We start from the raw sequence: 19423 nt of genomic DNA, 5'->3' as shown, positions 1-19423 counted from the left end.
CAAAATAAGCTGTTTTTTAAAAATCTCTCAAGAATACCATTTGTCTAAAAGAAAGGGATCACAATGGACTTTACTTCTCCAGATCCCTGGCCATTATCTAAGATACAAAGTACACCATTCAATTTTAAACCAAAGAGAACCTATGCAGACTCTTCTAATCTCAAAATAAAACACAGAAGCAGGCAAGACAAATTATTGAGTTTATTTACTCTGCAAAAATCAGTTATAACAAAGGCCCAGGTTCAACGTCAATACTACAAAAAAGAAAAGACAAAAAATGGCAGTATAAATTCTTCCTACATTTGGACTCTAAAAAAAAGGGGGGGGAACTTCATAACTTCACCAAAAGACAGTTGAAACTTTGCAAACAACTTGCAGAGTTGAGACTGATGAAACACAGACATATAAGGCAATGTTAGAATCCTTAATCCTAACCGTTTCTGACACAAACAGGAACAATCTGGGGAAGAAGTCCTAATCCACCTCCTCGATGGTGGGGCCAGACCCAGAGCCCCCTTTGGGAGCCTGAGCCCCAAAGCCACCAGCCCCAGGACCACCCGCTCCCTGGTACAGTCCAGTGATGATGGGGTTACACACCTGCTCCAGCTCCTTCCTCTTGTGCTCAAACTCGTCCTTCTCCGCCAAGGTGTTGGCGTCCAGCCAGGAAATCACCTCCTGGCACTTGTCCAGCACCTTCTTCTTGTCGGCCTCGCTGATCTTCCCCTTGAGACCCTCGTCCTCCACCGCACTCTTCATGTTGAAGGCGTAGGACTCCAGAGCGTTCTTGGCAGACACCCTGTCGCGCTGCACCTCGTCCTCGGCTTTGTACTTCTCGGCCTCCTGCACTATGCGCTCGATCTCCTCCTTGCTCAGGCGGCCCTTGTCGTTGGTGATGGTGATCTTGTTGGCCTTGCCCGTGCTCTTGTCCGTGGCCGTGACGTTCAGGATGCCGTTGGCGTCGATGTCGAAGGTCACCTCGATCTGGGGCACGCCCCGCGGCGCCGGGGGGATGCCGCTTAGCTCGAAGCGCCCCAGTAGGTTGTTGTCGCGCGTCATGGCCCTCTCACCCTCGTACACCTGGATCAGCACTCCAGGCTGGTTGTCCGAGTAGGTGGTGAAGATCTGCGTCTGCTTGGTGGGGATGGTGGAGTTGCGCTTGATCAGGGCGGTCATCACGCCCCCGGCCGTCTCCAGCCCCAGCGACAGGGGCGCCACGTCCAGCAGCAGCAGGTCCTGCACGTTCTCGGACTTGTCTCCCATCAGGATGGCTGCCTGCACGGCCGCCCCATAGGCCACCGCCTCGTCGGGATTGATGCTCTTGTTGAGATCGCGGCCGTTAAAGAAGTCCTGCAGCAGCTTCTGCACCTTGGGGATACGGGTGGAGCCCCCCACCAGCACCAGGTCGTGGATCTGGGCCTTGTCCAGCTTGGCGTCGCGCAGGGCCTTCTCCACGGGCTCCAGGGTGCTCCGGAACAGGTCGGAGCACAGCTCCTCGAACCGCGCCCTGGTGATGGACGTGTAGAAGTCGATGCCCTCGAACAGGGAGTCGATCTCCAGGCTGGCCTGGGTGCTGGACGACAAGGTCCTCTTGGCTCTCTCGCAGGCGGTGCGCAGCCGCCTCACGGCTCGCTTGTTCTGGCTGATGTCCTTCTTGTGCTTCCGCTTGAACTCCTCCACGAAGTGGTTCACCAGCCTGTTGTCGAAGTCCTCCCCGCCCAGGTGCGTGTCCCCGGCCGTGGCCTTCACCTCGAAGATGCCGTCGTCGATCGTCAGGATGGACACGTCGAAGGTGCCCCCGCCCAGGTCAAAGATGAGCACGTTGCGCTCCCCCTTGCCGGTCCTGTCCAGGCCGTAGGCGATGGCGGCGGCAGTGGGCTCGTTGATGATCCTCAGCACGTTGAGCCCCGCGATCACCCCCGCGTCCTTGGTGGCCTGGCGCTGCGAGTCGTTGAAGTAGGCCGGCACGGTGATCACCGCGTTGGTCACCGGGTAGCCCAGGTAGGCCTCGGCGATCTCCTTCATCTTGGTCAGCACCATGGACGAGATCTCCTCGGGGTAGAACGCCTTGGTCTCCCCCTTGTAGCTCACCTGCACCTTGGGCTTGTCCCCGTCGTTGACCACCTGGAAAGGCCAGTGCTTCATGTCCGACTGCACCACCGGGTCGCCAAACTTGCGGCCGATGAGCCGCTTCGCGTCGAACACGGTGTTCTGCGGGTTCAGCGCCACCTGGTTCTTGGCCGCATCCCCGATGAGCCGCTCGGTGTCGGTGAAGGCCACGTAGCTGGGGGTGGTGCGGTTGCCCTGGTCATTGGCAATGATCTCCACCTTGCCGTGCTGGAACACCCCCACGCAGGAGTAGGTGGTGCCCAGGTCGATGCCGATGGCCGCGCTCTTAGCCATGCCGGCGTCCCGCCTCCTTGCCCGCGCTCAGGCTCACGTTCAGGTTTCGGAAAGGCGGTCGGGCTCCGCGACGAGGGCTCGGTCTCTTCGGCAGCTGCGCACTTGACTGGAGGCGAACGCAGCGGGTCTGCGAAAGGAGAGTTGCTGGGCCGGACGCCACCGAAAAGGCCGCTGAGCCTCCGCAGCTTCGCGGTGCGGCAGCGGCGGGGCGGCTCCGCGCTTATAGCGCTGCCCAGCCCCGCCTCCTCGGTCCCCAGCCAATCACGGGGCTCTGCGGGGCGGTCGGTCGGGAAGATTCCAGCGGTTTCGGCTGGCGTCCCGCCTCCGGGCTCCCTGGGACCAATGGGCGTCCAGGACGCCGCCCTCCCAGAACTCTCCAGACTCTTCTGGGGCTCGCTGGAGCTGGCAAGGCTTGGGGAGAGTGGGTCCTGGCCAGGAGATGGGAGGGGCTGGCAGGGCTGGAGGCAGGGTGGGGGCGGTAGTGTTGACGCCGCTACCCCAGACGCGTTACAATGAGGCTACTGCCTCTGACATCATGGGCTAGTGAGGAATCAGGCTGGTAGGACGGGACCGGAGTCCGCTCAAAGTTGTAGGGCGGGGCGGGTGGGGGGTGGGGGAACACCGGCTGCGCAGTTTGGATGTTGACGGAGCCCCCACCGAGAGGGGCTCCGCAATCAGGATCTTACCAAACTGGATCGAAGGCGGCGGGACAATAGGTGAGCCTGGAGGGCTCTCCTTGAAATGGAATGGCAATAGGCAAGATTAATAGATCCATTTGGGAAAGTGCTGGAGGGTTCTGTAGTTTTCGTTTAATAGTGGGACATTGACCAATCAGGGTAGGGGAGTCCTTTGGTAAGCGCCAAAGTGCGTGGAATTTGTCAGAGCTGCTGAAAAGAGGTGGAGGAGCTGAGATGTTTGTGTCTTCAGATGGGCGTTTTATCCAGAGGAGACTGGGGAAAGAGATTGCCTGTCGTGCTCAATCTCATTTGAGAAAATTTGTGAAGGTTTGATCGGGTTCCTAGCAGCCGTTTCAGACTGGCCCAGTATTACTCCCAACAAATAGAGGGTGAAGGAGCTGTGGAAGGCAGCGAAACCAAAGGGTGGAGATCAGGGTCTCTTGAAGAGACCAGAACGTAATATAATCTTAGTTATGCAGGAGACAGGTACAGTCTCAGAATAAAATGTCACAGAAAAGAAATGGGACACTTGAATTAGTGCTGTGGAAATTGAACACAATGTATGCCAATTGCCTCCCACTTGCTTCCAGCTTGCTAGGAATACTTTAGTCCAAAAAGCACTGTGTGAAAGAAGGAACTGGCAAAAGATACTTATACACCAGGAAAATACCTGTACTCCGATTTTATGGCAGCATTAGTAACAATAGCCATAGGGTAGAAGCAGCCCGAGTAGTATTCATTCCCAAGGAGGGCATATGTATTATATACATATAATATACATATAATTATTTTTTATATACATATAATTCTTAAGAAATAAACACTGATACATGCTGTAACAGATGAACTTTGGGGGTATCTTTTTATTTTTAAGATTTTTTATTTCTTTATTCATGAGAGACACACAGATAGGCAGAGACATAGGCAGAGAGAGAAGGAGGCTCCTCACAGGGAGCCCGATGTGGGACTCGATTCCAGGACCCCAGGATCACAAGCTGAGCCAAAGGCAGACAGACACTCAGCCACAGAGCCACTAAGGTGCTCCTGAGAATATCTTTCTAAGTGAAATAAGCCAGGCACAGAAGGTATTTATTATATAATTCTATTAATTTGAAGACTTACAGTAGTCAAATTCATAAAGAGGAAGTACAATAGTGGTTGCCAGGGATTGGGGGGAAAGGGAATGGAGAGTTGTTTTATGAGTATTGAATTTTGGTTTTGCAAGTTAAAAAGATTTCTGGAGGTTGGTCAACAATGTGAATTACCTTACTGCTGAAAAGTGTGCTTAAAAAAATGGTTAAGATGGTAAATTTCAAATTATGTGTATTTTTTTAAAGTAATTATTTATTTATTTTATTTAATTAATTAATTAATTTATTTATGATAGTCATAGAGAGAGAGAGAGAGAGGCAGAGACACAGGCAGAGGGAGAAGCAGGCTCCATGCACCGGGAGCCCGACGTGGGATTCGATCCCGGGTCTCCAGGATCGCGTCCTGGGCCAAAGGCAGGCGCCAAACCGCTATGCCACCCAGGGATCCCCAAATTATGTGTATTTTACCACAATTGAAAGTAATTTAAAAAGCACTCTGCCAAAACCGTATCTCACTTTTTTCTCAGGCCTCGGAGGACCATGGCTGTTGCTAAGGGAATGGCAATCGGCATCGACCTGGGCACCACCTACTCCTGCGTAGGGGTGTTCCAGCACGGCAAGGTGGAGATCATTGCCAATGACCAGGGCAACCGCACCACCCCCAGCTATGTGGCCTTCACTGACACTGAACGGCTCATCGGGGATGCAGCCAAGAACCAGGTAGCCATGAATCCCCAGAACACTGTCTTTGATGCCAAACGTCTGATTGGCAGGAAGTTTAATGATCCTGTAGTGCAATCAGACATGAAACTTTGGCCTTTTCAAGTAATTAATGAAGGAGGCAAGCCCAAGGTAATGGTATCCTACAAAGGGGAGAAAAAAGCTTTCTATCCTGAGGAAATCTCTTCTATGGTACTGACAAAGATGAAGGAGACTGCTGAAGCTTTTTTGGGCCACCCCGTTACCAATGCTGTGATCACTGTACCAGCTTATTTCAATGATTCTCAACGCCAGGCCACCAAGGATGCAGGTGTGATTGCAGGTCTCAATGTGCTAAGAATTATCAATGAACCCACAGCTGCTGCCATTGCATATGGCTTAGATAAAGCTGGTCAGGGAGAGAGACATGTCTTGATCTTTGATCTAGGTGGAGGCACATTTGATGTGTCCATTCTGACCATAGATGATGGAATTTTTGAAGTAAAGGCCACAGCCGGGGATACACACCTGGGTGGTGAGGACTTTGACAACAGGCTTGTGAGCCACTTTGTGGAGGAGTTCAAGAGGAAACACAAGAAGGACATTAGCCAGAACAAACGAGCGGTGAGGCGGCTGCGCACTGCCTGTGAGAGGGCCAAGAGGACCTTGTCGTCCAGCACTCAGGCCAACTTGGAAATTGATTCACTTTATGAAGGCATCGACTTCTACACGTCCATTACCAGAGCCCGGTTTGAAGAGTTGTGTGCAGACCTGTTTAGAGGCACTCTGGAACCTGTGGAGAAAGCTCTTCGGGATGCCAAGATGGATAAGGTTAAGATCCATGACATTGTGTTAGTAGGGGGTTCCACTCGTATCCCTAAGGTTCAGAGGCTGCTGCAGGACTACTTTAATGGTCGTGATCTCAACAAGAGCATCAATCCCGATGAGGCGGTGGCCTATGGGGCGGCTGTGCAGGCAGCCATCCTGATGGGAGATAAGTCTGAAAAGGTACAAGATCTGCTTTTGTTGGATGTGGCTCCCTTGTCCCTAGGGTTAGAGACAGCCGGGGGTGTCATGACTGTCCTGATCAAGCGCAACTCCACCATCCCCACGAAGCAGACACAGATTTTCACCACCTATTCAGATAACCAGCCTGGGGTATTGATTCAGGTGTACGAGGGCGAGAGGGCTATGACCCGAGACAACAACCTGCTGGGGCGTTTCGACCTGACTGGAATCCCTCCTGCACCCAGGGGAGTGCCCCAGATTGAGGTGACCTTTGACATTGATGCCAATGGTATTCTCAATGTAACAGCCATGGACAAGTCCACGGGCAAGGCCAACAAGATCACCATCACCAATGACAAGGGCCGCCTGAGCAAGGAGGAGATTGAGCGCATGGTTCTGGATGCTGAGAAGTATAAAGCTGAGGATGAGGTTCAGAGAGAGAAAATCTCTGCAAAAAATGCTTTAGAATCTTACGCTTTTAACATGAAGAGTGCTGTGAGTGATGAAGGCTTAAAGGGCAAGATTAACGACTCTGATAAAAAGAAAATACTGGATAAATGTAATGAGGTCCTCTCGTGGCTGGAGGCCAATCAACTGGCTGAGAAAGAGGAATTTGATCATAAAAGAAAGGAATTGGAGCAAGTGTGTAACCCAGTCATCACAAAGCTCTACCAGGGAGGATGCACTGGGCCTTCCTGCGGGACGGGGTATACTCCTGGAAGGGCTGCCACAGGCCCCACCATTGAAGAAGTAGATTAATCTTATCTGAAGATGGAGGGTTCTAGGGTGCCTCTAAGTTGAATTTTGTTCCCCTCATTTTCAAATATTGTTATGATTCTTGAATTGACTGGTTTCTAACCTAAGTTAACCATCCCTTTCGGATGCTGACAAAAGAGTCTCGTATACCATCTTTTCACAATCCCTGTTTCTGACTCTTAAGAAAACTAGGCCGCCCTTTGAACCATTTGATGAATTTGAATGTCTGTTATTTATTTCCAACCTCCCCATCTTTCTTCTTCTTATGTGGATGGTTATTTGTCACTCAGTAAATTTGTTCCTAAAAAAATTTCTTCTGGTATCTTGATTTATTAATTATTATTATTAATATTTTATTTATACATGAGAGACAGAGAGGCAGAAACATAGGCAGGGAAAGAAGCAGGCTCCCTGCAGGGAGCCTGATGCGGGACTCAATCCTAGGACCCTGGGATCACCACCACTTGAGCCAAAGGCAGACATTCAACCACTAAGCCACCCAGGTGCCCCAGGTTTATTATTATTATTATTATTTTTTATTTTATTATTATTATTATTATTATTTAGGTTTATTATTTTTAAACTTTCTTTTTATTTGTTTTTAAAGACTTTTTATTTGTTTTTATTTATTTTATTTTTTTTTAATCTTTTTTTATTTTTATTTTTTATTTATGATAGTCACAGAGAGAGATAGAGAGGCAGAGACATAGGCAGAGGGAGAAGCAGGCTCCATGCACCGGGAGCCCGACGTGGGATTCGATCCCAGGTTTCCAGGATCGCGCCCTGGGCCAAAGGCAGGCGCTAAACCGCTGCGCCACCCAGGGATCCCTATTTATTTGTTTTTAAAGACTTACAAGAGCATATGTACATGCACTAGTATGAATGAGCACGCTGAAGGGAGGGGCAGAGGGAGAGAGAAACCCTAGCTAGAGCACACTAGACTCAGATCCCGAGGCAGGGCTTCATCCCACCACCCTGAGGTCATGAGCTGAGCAGAAACCAAGGGTCAGCCACCCAATTGACTGAACCCACCAAGAGCCACTCTTTTTATTTGTTTAAGTTTATTCATAGAAGTCATCTCTAGACCCAATGTGGGGCTTGAACTCGTGACTCAGAGTTGAAGAGTTGAGTGTTCTTTCGACTGAGCCATCCAGGCACCCCTCTTCTGGTATCTTTAGACTTTGAGTGTAAGGATCTTTAGACTGTGAGTTTACCTTGAAATGTAAGGCAAAGAAGAGCTCATGGAGATAGTGCGTTTGTGGTCTGATTGTGATGATTGTAGATGATTCATTAAACTGGTAAGGGGAAAGTATTCAAATTTTCATGAGCTAATTGTTTCAAGCAGGAAAATAATTTTTGATCATCAGGCACCTTTAGCTCTGGCCACAGCAATTGCTAACTATAGTTTCTGCTTATACTCGGTGATAGACTGGTTTAGGGGCTTAGGGCTCAGCTGGGGGAACAAACTTCTGCCTGATGTCCTTATGCTACTTATAGGTGGGGCCTAGGAGATCCAACATCTGTGCACTCAGAGAGTCTGTTATTACATCCTTGATGTGCCAAAAACAGTTTTACAACAAACTGCTAAGGAATGGGTACTTTTCTGCAAGATGAGAAATGGAGGCTTTAGTAGTCATATTCTTGAAAAAAAATTTTTTTCACCTATTGTGTCAAAATATCACATATTTATTTTTTTTTAATTTTTTATTTATGATAGTCACAGAGAGAGAGAGAGAGGCAGAGACACAGGCGGAGGGAGAAGCAGGCTCCATGCACCGGGAGCCCGACGTGGGATTCGATCCTGGGTCTCCAGGATCGCGCCCTGGGCCAAAGGCAGGCGCCAAACCGCTGCGCCACCCAGGGATCCCCAAAATATCACATATTTATAAAACTCTTAGTGGTGTGAGTATAGAAGCCTGTGTAACTGCACTTGTGTCCCTGTGTTTGAGGGGGCATATTTGGAAGTGAAATGTTAGAATAGGAATTTCTACCCGAGCAAGCTTCTGTTTGGTTTTATTCAGTCTTTTCCAGGGTAGCCTAGGTATGAGGGTGTAAGAAATACGGACTGAGAGTGCATCCTTGGAAGAAACAGATTTATCGGGAACCTCTGACAAAATCAAGATTAGTGTTCAGGCTCCTGATCTCAGGGTTCTGCAACATTTTATTTTATAAACTTTTTATCCAAGTGTAACGGATATAGAAAAATGTACAAATCAGGAGTTTTCGCAAATTCCTCGACAGTTTTCTTTTTTTTTTTTAAGGATTTATTTATTTATTTATTCATGATAGACCTAGAGAGAGGCAGAGGGTGAAGCAGGCCTCTTGCCGGGAGCCCGACGCGGGACTCGATCCCGGGACTCCAGGCCCACGCCCTGGGCCAAAGGCAGGCGCCGAACTGCTGAGCCACGCAGGGATCCCCTCCTCGACAGTTTTCAATAGCGAGTCCGTAGGGGGTGAACACCCTCGGCGGCCCTGTCAGAAAGAACGCCCCGAGCACCGGCGCGCCTCTTCACGGCCCCCACGGCCGCTCGGACTCGCGCCTGCGCGATGGGAGCCCGCCACTCCGGAGGAAGTGGGAGGGCAGGAAAGCCCGCCCCCTTCCCGGCTCTCCCCTGCCGCCTCTCCTGGAGCTGCGAGCCAGCCGCGCGCTTCTGTCGCTGCTCGGAGCTCCCGGCCCTTCTTGCTGCGCCTGCGCGGCCCCGTCCGGCTCCACACGTGGGCTCGCCTCCTGGTTGCCGCCGGCCCCAGGCCCGCGGTTCCCGGCCCTCGCCTCCCCGGTCCCGTCGGCGTCCCGCGTCTCGAGCGCCATGGTAGGTGTAGGTGTCGTGACGTCACAAGGGGGCGCCCGGGGGCGCGCTGTCCGGCCGGCGGGTGGGAGGCGGGGCGGGAGGGATCTAGGCTGAATCCTCCTGGGGCGCCGGGGCTTTCCCTCTCCTCTTAGTTCCAGCGCTTCACCTTCTGAGGGGCGGGGAGACACGTGGGAGCAAGTGGGATTTTTTTCTTTTCTTAAGCGGGAACGAAACAATGGACGCGCGGGAGAGTGAGGGACCGCAGGGGAGGGAAAGCTAGACCTCTGGGAGTGTGCCCGTGGCGGGGCCGGGCTCTGGGAGGGTGCGAATGGGCTCCTTGTACGGCTCTGCCCAGTGCGGCGAGTGGGCAGGACCCCAGGACCGCTGGGCCATTGAGAGGTGCGCCCAGAGCGCCCAGGGCTGCAGGGCACAGCGTCTCTCGGGAGCTTTAAGTCGGGGGCTCAATGAAGTGTCGTCCCTGTCAGTACCTTACTGTGAAGTTTGAGAACTGCCAGAGGCGGGGGTTCCCACAGTGGGTGGGACATTCCTCCTTACCGTGTATCTGCCCGTGTCATGGTTTCCCCCCTCTCGCCCAATAGCTCTTCTATTCCTTTTTCAAGTCCCTGGTGGGCAAGGATGTGGTCGTGGAACTCAAGAATGACCTGAGGTAGGTACCTTTTCCACCAAGTCGGTAGGACTTGGGTATAGAGGCCAGTCTCTGGAACCTCTTTGACGAGTAGTATTTGAGGGCTGGCCCAAGTGGAAGAGATACAGAAGAAATAAATGACCTGTGCCTTAAGCTTAAAGTAGCAGAGAGCCGTCAGAGGGCAGAGGCATCAATAACGTTTTGTTTTGTTTTGTTTTTACAAAAGGAACATAGTTTTGTTTTTTTCTGATTAAGCTATTTACTCCTTTGACCCAGCTTATAGAAAGGTACGAACCCGGCATCTGGATGGCTCAGTCGTTGAGCATCTGTCTTCCGCTCAGGGCGTGATCCCAGGATCCTGGGATCAAGTCCCACATCAGGTTCCCCACAGGGAACTTGCTTCTCCGTCTGCCTGTGCCTCTCTCTGTCTCTCATGAATAAGTAAAATCCTTTTTAGGAAAAAAGAAAGAGGGCAGCCTGGGTGGCTGAGCGGTTTAGCGCCGCCTTCAGCCCAGGTCGTGATCCTGGAGACCTGGGATCGAGTCCCACGTCGGGCTCCCTGCATGGAGCCTGCTTCTCCCTCTGCCTGTGTCTCTGCCTCTCTCTCAATTCTCTCTGTGTGTTCTCATGAATAAATAAATAAAATCTTTAAAAAAAAAAAAGGAAAAAAGAAAGAAAGAAAATGTATGAATCAGTTCCACAAGTAAAGCTGTATTACAGAGGTGTTTGCAGTTTTATTTGCAGTATCCAAAAATTGGAAATAAATAGCCAACTATAGCAATTGGGTTAACGAAATTAATTAAGTTGTGGCACTTCCATAATACACAGCTGTCACATAGGAGGAAGGTGTATTGGCATGGCTATTCCAGAATAGTAGATGTGGCACAATCTCCATTTTAAAGAAAATGTAAAGGATAAACCAAAGACCAGTGCAGTCCCTTATGTCTATTGGTTTTACGTCCTCTACCCACTTGTATCATTAGCTCCTAATTATCATCTAGGACTTGGAGTAAATGCTGTATTCTTGGAGAGACTTTTTTCCTGGTCCGTTTAGCCAAGTAGTATCTGTCATGTATTTTCTTCCTAGTGAGTGCTTCTCAAATTGTGATTTTTTTTTTTTTTTAAGATTTTATTTGTTTATTCATGAGAGACACCAAGCAAGAGAAAGCGAGAGGCAGAGACACAGGCAGAGCGAGAAGCAGGCCCCATGCAGGGAACCCAATGTGGGACTCAATCCTGGGTCTCCAGGATCACAACCCGGGCCAAAGGCGGCAGCAAACCACTGAGCCACCCGGGCTGCCCTCAAATTGTGATTTCATAGAATTATGTTTATTGCTTACAGCCTGTCCTCCCTACAGGGCCAGGACCATGTTTAAGCTCACCTTTGTGTACCTAATGTCTAGCATAGGCCTGGCATATAGTAGGTGCTTAATAAATGTGTGCTGAAAGAAAAAGAGCCACACCTGGGTGGCTCAGCAGTTGAGCATCTGCTTTCAGCTCCTGGAGTCCCAGGATTGATTTCCATATCGGGCTCCCCACAGGCAGCCTGCTTCTCCTTCTGCCTATGTCTCTGCCTCTCTCTCTGTGTCTCATGAATAAATAAATAAAATCTAAAAAAAGAAAGAAAGAAACATTGGCAACATTTGAGAACATCCTATCAACGAAGCAATATTCTGAATACTTTACACTTATTAACTCATTTGAACAAAACACTATTCTGAATACATTTATTAACTCATTTTATTTTCATAACATAGGATACATACTATTGTTGCTATCTTACATATGAGGAACCTGAAGCACGGATGGGTAAAGAAACTTGATCAAGCTCAAGTCTATAGGGCAGCCCCGGTGGCTCAGCGGTTTAGCGCTGCCTACAGCCCAGGGCGTGATCCTGGAGACCCAGGATTGAGTCCCACGTCAGGCAGCCTGCTTCCCCCTCTGCCCGTGTTTCTGCCTCACTCTCTCTCCTCCCTGTGTATTCTCATGAATAAATAAATAAAATCTTAAAAAAAAAAAAAAAAAAAACTCAAATCTACACAACTAGTGAATGAAATGGCCAGAATTGAAGTCCAGTTCTGTCTGGTGTGCGCACATTCACACACTCTCTCTCTTTTAAATGAAAAGTGGTCAGTTAGAGACAAATACCATATAATTTTGTTCATATGTCGAATTTAAGAAACAAATCATGAACATAGGGCGGAGAGAAAAGAGGCAAACCAGAAGACAGACTCTTTAACTGTAGAGAACAAATGGGATTGCTTAAGGGGAGGTGGGCAGGAGCATGAATTAAATGGGTGATGGGTGTTAAGGAGGGTACTTGCGGATCCCTGGGTGGCGCAGCGGTTTGGCGCCTGCCTTTGGCCCAGGGCGCGATCCTGGAGACCCGGGATCGAATCCCACATCGGGCTCCCGGTGCATGGAGCCTGCTTCTCCCTCCGCCTGTGTCTCTGCCTCTCTCTCTCTCTCTGTGACTATTATAAATAAATAAATTAAAAAAAAAAAATTAAAAAAAAAAAAAAGGAGGGTACTTGCTGTGATGAGCACTGGGTGCTCTATGTAAGTGATGAATCACCAAATTCTACTCCTGAAACTAACATTACACTGTATGTTAACTGGAAATTTAATAACTTGGAAAAAATAAAGATAGGGTCATATTCTTTATGCAACTGTGAAACTTGCTTTTCATTTGGCAGTATGTTTTGAATATTTTCCATGTCAATAAAGTTGACCTTTAACATTTTTAATGTCTGTATGACATTTCTATTAGCTGGCTGGAACTAATTTAATCAAGACTTTGCTGTTGGATATTTAGGCTGTTTCCAGTTCCTTGCTTTTACAAATGATGCTGCCCTGGACATCCTTGTGTATGCATCTTTGTACACATTTCTTTCTTTAGAAAAAAAAATCCTTAAAAAAAATCCTTTAAATGGAGTATACATTTAAAGTATTGTTAGAGGATCCCTGGGTGGCTCAGCAGTTTAGTGCCTGCCTTCAGGCCCAGGGCATGGTCCTGGAGTCCCCCAATCCTGCATCGGGCTCCCTGCGTGGAGCCTGCTTCTCTCTCTCTCTCTCTCTCTCTCTCTGTCTCTCATGAATAAATAAATAAATCTTAAAAAAAATTAAAAAATAAAGTATTGTTAGTTATTTGACTGTCCTTTTAAAACTTTTATTTTTTTTCAATTTTTAAATGTAAATTGCAGTTAACATACAGAGTAATATTAGTTTCAGGTATAGACTTTATTGATTCATCACCTTCATACAACTCCTGGTGCTTATCACAGTGTCTTTTTTTTTTAAGTTTTCTTTTTTTAAGATTTTGTTTATTTATTTATTTGAGAAAGAGGCAAAGATGTAGGCAGAGGGAGAAGCAGGCTCCCTGTGGGGAGCCGATGCTGGGACTTGATCCCAGGACCCTAGGATCATGCCCTAAGCTGAAGGCTTAGATGCTAAACCACTGAGCGACCCAGGTATCACTTTTAAGATTTTATTTTATTTTATTTTATTTTATTTATTTATTTTTTTTTAATTTTTCTTTATTTATGATAGTCACAGAGAGATAGAGAGAGAGGCAGAGACACAGGCAGAGGGAGAAGCAGGCTCCATGCACCGGGAGCCCGACGTGGGATTCGATCCCGGGTCTCCAGGATCGCGCCCCGGGCCAAAGGCAGGCGCCAAACCGCTGCGCCACCCAGGGATCCCTATTTTATTTTATTTATTTTATTTTATTTTATTTTATTTTATTTTATTTTATTTTATTTTATTTTATTTTATTTTATTATTTTATTTTATTTATTTTATTTTATTTTATTTATTTTATTTTATTTTATTTTATTTTTTATTTTATTTTTTTTATTTTATTTATTTTATTTTATTTTTTTTTATTTTATTTATTTTATTTTATTTTATTTATTTTATTTATTTTATTTATTTTATTTTATTTTATTTTATTTTATTTTATTATTTTATTTTTTATGATAGTCACACACACACAGAGAGAGAGAGAGAGGCAGAGACACAGGCAGAGGCAGAAGCAGGCTCCATGTACCGGAAGCCCGACGTGGGATTTGATCCCGGGTCTCCAGGATCGCCCTGGGCCAAAGGCAGGCGCCAGACCGCTGCACCACCCAGGGATCCCTAAGATTTTATTTTTAAGTAATCTCTACATCCAGTGTGGGGCTCGAACCCACAACCCTGAGGTCAAGAGTCGTATGCTTCACCTGACTGAGCCAGCCAGACATCCCTCCTTTAGAAACTTTGAATCAGTGTATCCTCCCCTCTCAACAATGTCTTCCGCGTTTCTTTGTGAGTTAATTTTTTTTTTTTTTAATTTTTATTTATTTATGAGAGTCACAGAGAGAGAGAGAGAGGGGGGCAGAGACACAGGCAGAGGGAGAAGGCAGGCTCCATGCACCGGGAGCCTGATGTGGGATTCGATCCGGGGTCTCCAGGATCACGCCCTGGGCCAAAGGCCGGCGCCAAACCGCTGCGCCAACCAGGGATCCCTGTGAGTTAATTTTTTAGTGTGGGCCATTGATATGGTGTTGATGGCATATCAATTGGGGCCATATAGAGAGAGACAAGTATGGAAGCCAAAATCACCTAGGCAATTCTGTGAGATAATTTGTTTTTGGTTTTCCTCTTCTTCCTGGGTTTTCTTTTCTTTTTTTAAAAAAATATTGTATTTATTTGTTCATGTGTTCATGCCTCACAGAGAGAGGCAGAGGGAGAAGCAAGCTCCTCGCAGGGAGCCTGATGCGGAACTCGATCTCCAGACCAGGATCATGTCCTGAGCTGAAGGCAGAGGTTCAACCGCTGAACCACCCTGGCATTCCTCCTTCATGGGTTTTCTACATGGCAAGAATAACTTCTATTATAGCCTCATGTCCTAAAACAGGAACTTACAACGTTTGAAGGTAGTCTGTTGGGATGGGAGAAGAGCTCTTTCTCTTGCTTGTTGTCAGACCATTGTTGTGGCAGATCTTGTTAAAGGACTGAATGAAAAGACCCCACCTATGCAGTTCCAGAACTTCACTCCTGCAGATGGTAGCAGGGTGTTGTCAAAGTCTTTTCAACAGCTAGGGATGTGGGGAAACAACCCACTGAGGCAGTATGTCTCTCAGTGGATTGTATTTTATTTTTGTTTTTAAATATTTTATTTATTCATTCATGAGACACAGTGAGGCAGAGACTCAGGCAGAGGGAGAAGCAGGCTCCCTCCAGAAAGCCCAATGTGGGACTCAATCCCAGAACCCCAGCATCACCACCTGAGCCAAAAGCAGATGCTCAACCACTGAGCCACCCAGGTACCCTCTCAGTGGACTTTAAAGACTTGGAATTTAACAGAAATTGGGGTCCAGCAGAACTGCCAGTTTTATTTTTGGCAAGACAAGGACTCTTTTCTTTCCTTTTCTTTTCTTTTCTTTTCTTTTCTTTTCTTTTCTTTTCTTTTCTTTCTTTCTTTTCTTTTCCCCCTCCCCTCCTCTCCCCTCCTTTTTCTTTTCTTTTCTTTTCTTTTCTTTTCTTTTCTTTTCTTTTCTTTTCTTTTCTTTTCTTCTTTTCTTCTTTTCATCCACAAGAGAGGCAGAGAGAGGCAGAGACACAGGCAGAGGGATGAGAAGCAGGCTCCATGCAAGGACACAATCCCAGTATTCCAGGATCATGCCCTGAGCCAAAGGCAGACGCTCAACTGCTGAGCCACCCAGGTGTCCTGGCCTTTTTTTTTTTTTTTTTTTTTTTAAGAGAGCAAGAGAGTGCACAGGAGAGGTTTTGTTTAGAAATGGGACAGGAGGAGGAGGAGGGAGAGAAGGCTCCACACCCTGTGCAATCCATGTGGAGCTTGATCTCAGCCTTGAGATCGTGACCTGAGCTGAAATCAAGAGTAGGACACCTGACCAACTGAGCCACCCAGGCACCCTAGGGAGAGTGAGCCTTAAGCAGCAGATTCCATGCTGAGCACAGAACCTGACACAGGGCTCCATTTCACAACCCTGAGATCATGACCTGATAGTGTCCAAAACCAAGAGTCTGACACTTAACCAACTGTGCCACCCACACAGCCCAGAACATTGCAATCATTTCATTTAAAAATTTTTATTTATTTATTTTTATTTTATTTTTTTAAATTAAAAAAAATTTAATACCCCCCAAAAATTGCAAGGGCAATTAAAGAGTTATTCTTAGGGAAGAAAATATTGATAACCTTTAGCTTAATATATATGCACTCAACATACTATACTAACCTGTGGTTCTTTTTTTTGGTCATAGACTTATAAAACCTTGGAGCATACCTCTGTTTGAGAACCACCATTCTTTTTCTTTTTTTAATATTTTATTTATTTGTTCATGAGAGACAGAGAGAGAGGGGCAGAGACAGGCAGAGGGAGAAGCAGGCTCCATGCAGGGAGCCCAACGTGAGACTTGATCCCGATCCTGTGTCTCCAGGGTCAGGCCCTGGGCCCAAGGCGGTGCTAAACCGCTGAGCCACCTGGGCTGCTGCCTGAGAATTGCCGTTCTAAGGAATGTAGAATCTGCTGATGACCTGCAGGGTGGTTAGGGTGGGACAGCCAGGATGGAGGCTGCCTTGGATTGAGGTGTAATTAGATCTTGGCTTGTAGAAATCAAACTGGAGGGTGCCTGGTTGGTTCTGTAGTTGAGTGTCTGCCTTCTGCTCAGGGCTTGATCCTGAGGTCCTGGGATTGAGTTCTACATGAGGCTCCCAGCATCGGGCTCCCTGTATGGAGCCTGCTTCTCCCTCTACCTGTGTCTCTGCCTCTCTCTCTCTCTCTGTCTCTCATGAATAAATAAATAAAATCTTAAAAAAAAAATTTAGAATTATAGAGATGTTAGGAAAATGTCACCAAATGATGGGGACTTGGGTCATGGAGGATTTGAGGTTGTGAAATAGCGTTGAAGCCATTGACAGAAATGAGAGAAGCTGGGAGAGAGGTAGCATGACTTGGAGCCCTTCTGAGAACATTGCTTATTCACAGTTCAGAGGGCCCTGGGACGGAGGAAGGGGGAGGACATACATCCCTGTGCCTGCATCAAGAACAGTGTGCAGCTACTTTGTCTAGTTGACATATGGGGTCCCGAAGCAACAAATGTTTGAAAATAGCTGATGGTTTAGGGGATCAGACAGATGTGGACGCAAGTCCTCTAAACTCAGGCATGTTACATGATCTCTGTGCCCCTTGTTAGTAATAGCTGCCTTGTGAAGTAGCTGTAAAGGTGGCAAACACTAGGTGGACCAAGGGCCTAGTCTGTGCAGTTGTTTCATGCTCACTGGTAAGAGTGCAATGGTTTTAGGAGAGGAGATGTGAGGTCTAAAATAACACGCTGCAATAAAAACTTCATCTTCCTTGCTCCTGGGCTTAGTAATGCCCCCTTTTGGTTCTCCTTTTCTAGCTTCCTCAAGTCCTTGACTTTCCCCAACTATGTTCTTACCCATGCTCTGAAGTCATCTCTCCATTTGATTTTGGTGTAAACTGATGTGGTCTTTTCCTCCCTCTCCCCCGACAGCATCTGTGGAACCCTCCATTCTGTGGATCAGGTGAGATACGTAGGAGCCCAGAATGGGGTCTCAGGGAAGAAGAGGGGAATTTCAGGGATGGGTACCTGCATCTAGTCTTTAGAGCTAATGATGGTGTTCTTTTCTTAGTATCTCAACATCAAACTAACTGACATCAGTGTTACAGACCCTGAGAAATATCCTCACATGGTGAGTTGGCAAAAGTGAAGAGGAAACAAAAGTAGGACATGCCTGGGTGGATAGCTATTTGTTTTTTAAGATTTTACTTTTATTTATTTGAGAGAGAGCTCATGAGCTGGGGCAGAAGCAGAGGGAGGGAGACAGGTAGACTTGGTGCTGCAGAGTGCAGCATCCAACTCTCCCAACCCTGAGATCCCGACCTGGCAGAAATCTAGAGTCAGATGCCCAACCGACTGACCTGCCCAGGTGCCAGATAGCAGACATCCTTAAGGATGTTTTCTTATTTATCTCTCTTGTTCTAGTTGTCAGTGAAGAACTGCTTCATCCGTGGCTCAGTGGTCCGCTACGTGCAGTTGCCGGCAGATGAGGTCGACACACAGTTGCTGCAGGATGCAGCGAGGAAGGAGGCCTTGCAGCAGAAACAGTGATGGTTCCTTCTCCCTTCCTTTTCCCTCTTCTGTTAGTGACCTTTCACCTCAAGTCACAGCCTGGGATTCCTCCCTCCCATATTTGAGGGGGATTTTTTTTGTCTTTTTTTTGGCTTGTTTTTAAAGAGTGGAGGCTTTTTCTTTAAGGGATGAGTGGATGAGAATATTAATAGTGGGGAGTAGCTCTCCTCTGTTGAGGAGGGGACGATAATAGGCTGGGGAACTGCAAAGCCTGCCTTGTCCTCAGCACCTGCCTTTCTCACTCCTTCCCTGGATATGGCAGGAGAATCTCCTAGATCTCTCCAGGGCAGCATGTGATTCATTTTGGGGATGGAAGGAACCTGTCCCGCATCGGGAATAAACTTATGATGCACATTTGAGTTCTGGTTCTGTGTGTTTTGGGAAGGGGCCCAGAGGGTGAATTCATCTAAACTCTGCTCCTCTATTACCGCAGTTAAGAATCCCGCCCAACTTCCCAGCATTATCTGTCATTCTTCTCCATGGTGTAAATCATAATACCTCACCTGGGCTACACCAGGTTTCTTGAACATTCCCCCACCCGTATGGCCTGCCTACTGTGGTCTTCCTGCACTCTACCCACAAGGAGAACTTGCTGCCTTTCCATCTCTGCCCCGTTCACCTGACAGTTAATCTTATGAAACACCAAAGTGCATTTGCTGCTGCTGGATTGCTTCCTGAACCCAGCCAGATCACTACACTCTTTTTGAATATAACAGATCAATGCAAGTGGTATATATATATTTAAAGATTTATTTATTCATCAGAGAGCGAGAGAGAGGCTCCATGCAGGGAGCCGGATGTGGGACTCCATCCGGGACTCCAGGATCACGACCCAAGCCAAAGGCAGCTGCTCAACCGCTGAGCCACCCAGGCGTACCCAAGTGGCATATTTTTATAGCGGAGTTAGGACTGGGAACTAGCCGGCTCATTTGGCAAACAGGAGTCTCCTCCAGAGATGAGTTCTCAGCACCAAGGGAGCTGACGGGCCGACAGGCGGGACGCCTGCTTCCAGGGGCGGGAGAGGCTTCGGGAGGAGGCTGGCGCCCCAGTGCCCGCCCGCCCGCCGCTTCCCGGGCTGCCCGCTGGGCGCCGCCCTCGCTCCCTCCCTCCGTCCCTCCCGGCCCGGCCCCGCCGCTCGAGGACCCGCGCGGGCTGCCCGCGGTGGCGCCTGACGGGAGCGGGTCCGGGGCGCGTCCC

General features: G+C 48.0%; 3 protein-coding genes across 4 annotated transcripts; 2 read left to right on the top strand and 1 right to left on the bottom strand.

The window, feature by feature from the left end:
* Positions 1-181: 181 nt before the first annotated feature.
* Positions 182-2941, bottom strand: LOC112913732 (heat shock 70 kDa protein 1-like). The gene has a single exon (XM_025990608.2). It carries the CDS (start codon positions 2398-2400, stop codon positions 475-477), a length of 1926 nt encoding a protein of 641 aa, XP_025846393.2. The 5' UTR covers positions 2401-2941; the 3' UTR covers positions 182-474.
* LOC112913616 (heat shock 70 kDa protein 1-like) lies at positions 2374-6944 on the top strand. Of its 2 annotated transcripts, none has more exons than XM_025990478.2 (2): positions 2374-3116; positions 4696-6944. In XM_025990478.2, exon 2 carries the CDS (start codon positions 4709-4711, stop codon positions 6632-6634), a length of 1926 nt encoding a protein of 641 aa, XP_025846263.1. In that variant the 5' UTR covers positions 2374-3116; positions 4696-4708; the 3' UTR covers positions 6635-6944. The 2 variants fall into 2 exon arrangements, with proteins under 2 accessions (XP_025846263.1, XP_072584264.1); XM_072728163.1 differs by lacking the exon at positions 2374-3116 and adding an exon at positions 3978-4162 and having other exon boundaries at positions 4696-6941.
* Positions 6945-9196: 2252 nt separating this feature from the next.
* On the top strand, positions 9197-18585 carry LSM2 (LSM2 homolog, U6 small nuclear RNA and mRNA degradation associated). The gene is made up of 5 exons (XM_025990607.2): positions 9197-9441; positions 10020-10087; positions 17588-17618; positions 17727-17786; positions 18080-18585. The coding sequence occupies exons 1-5, from the start codon at positions 9439-9441 to the stop codon at positions 18203-18205; spliced, it is 288 nt and encodes a 95-aa protein (XP_025846392.2). The 5' UTR covers positions 9197-9438; the 3' UTR covers positions 18206-18585.
* Positions 18586-19423: the final 838 nt, after the last annotated feature.

The sequence above is a fragment of the Vulpes vulpes genome, chromosome 1 (genome assembly GCF_048418805.1).
Source record: "Vulpes vulpes isolate BD-2025 chromosome 1, VulVul3, whole genome shotgun sequence".
Classification (NCBI taxonomy): domain Eukaryota; kingdom Metazoa; phylum Chordata; class Mammalia; order Carnivora; family Canidae; genus Vulpes; species Vulpes vulpes.
This window is presented reverse-complemented; position numbering and strand designations above follow the sequence as displayed.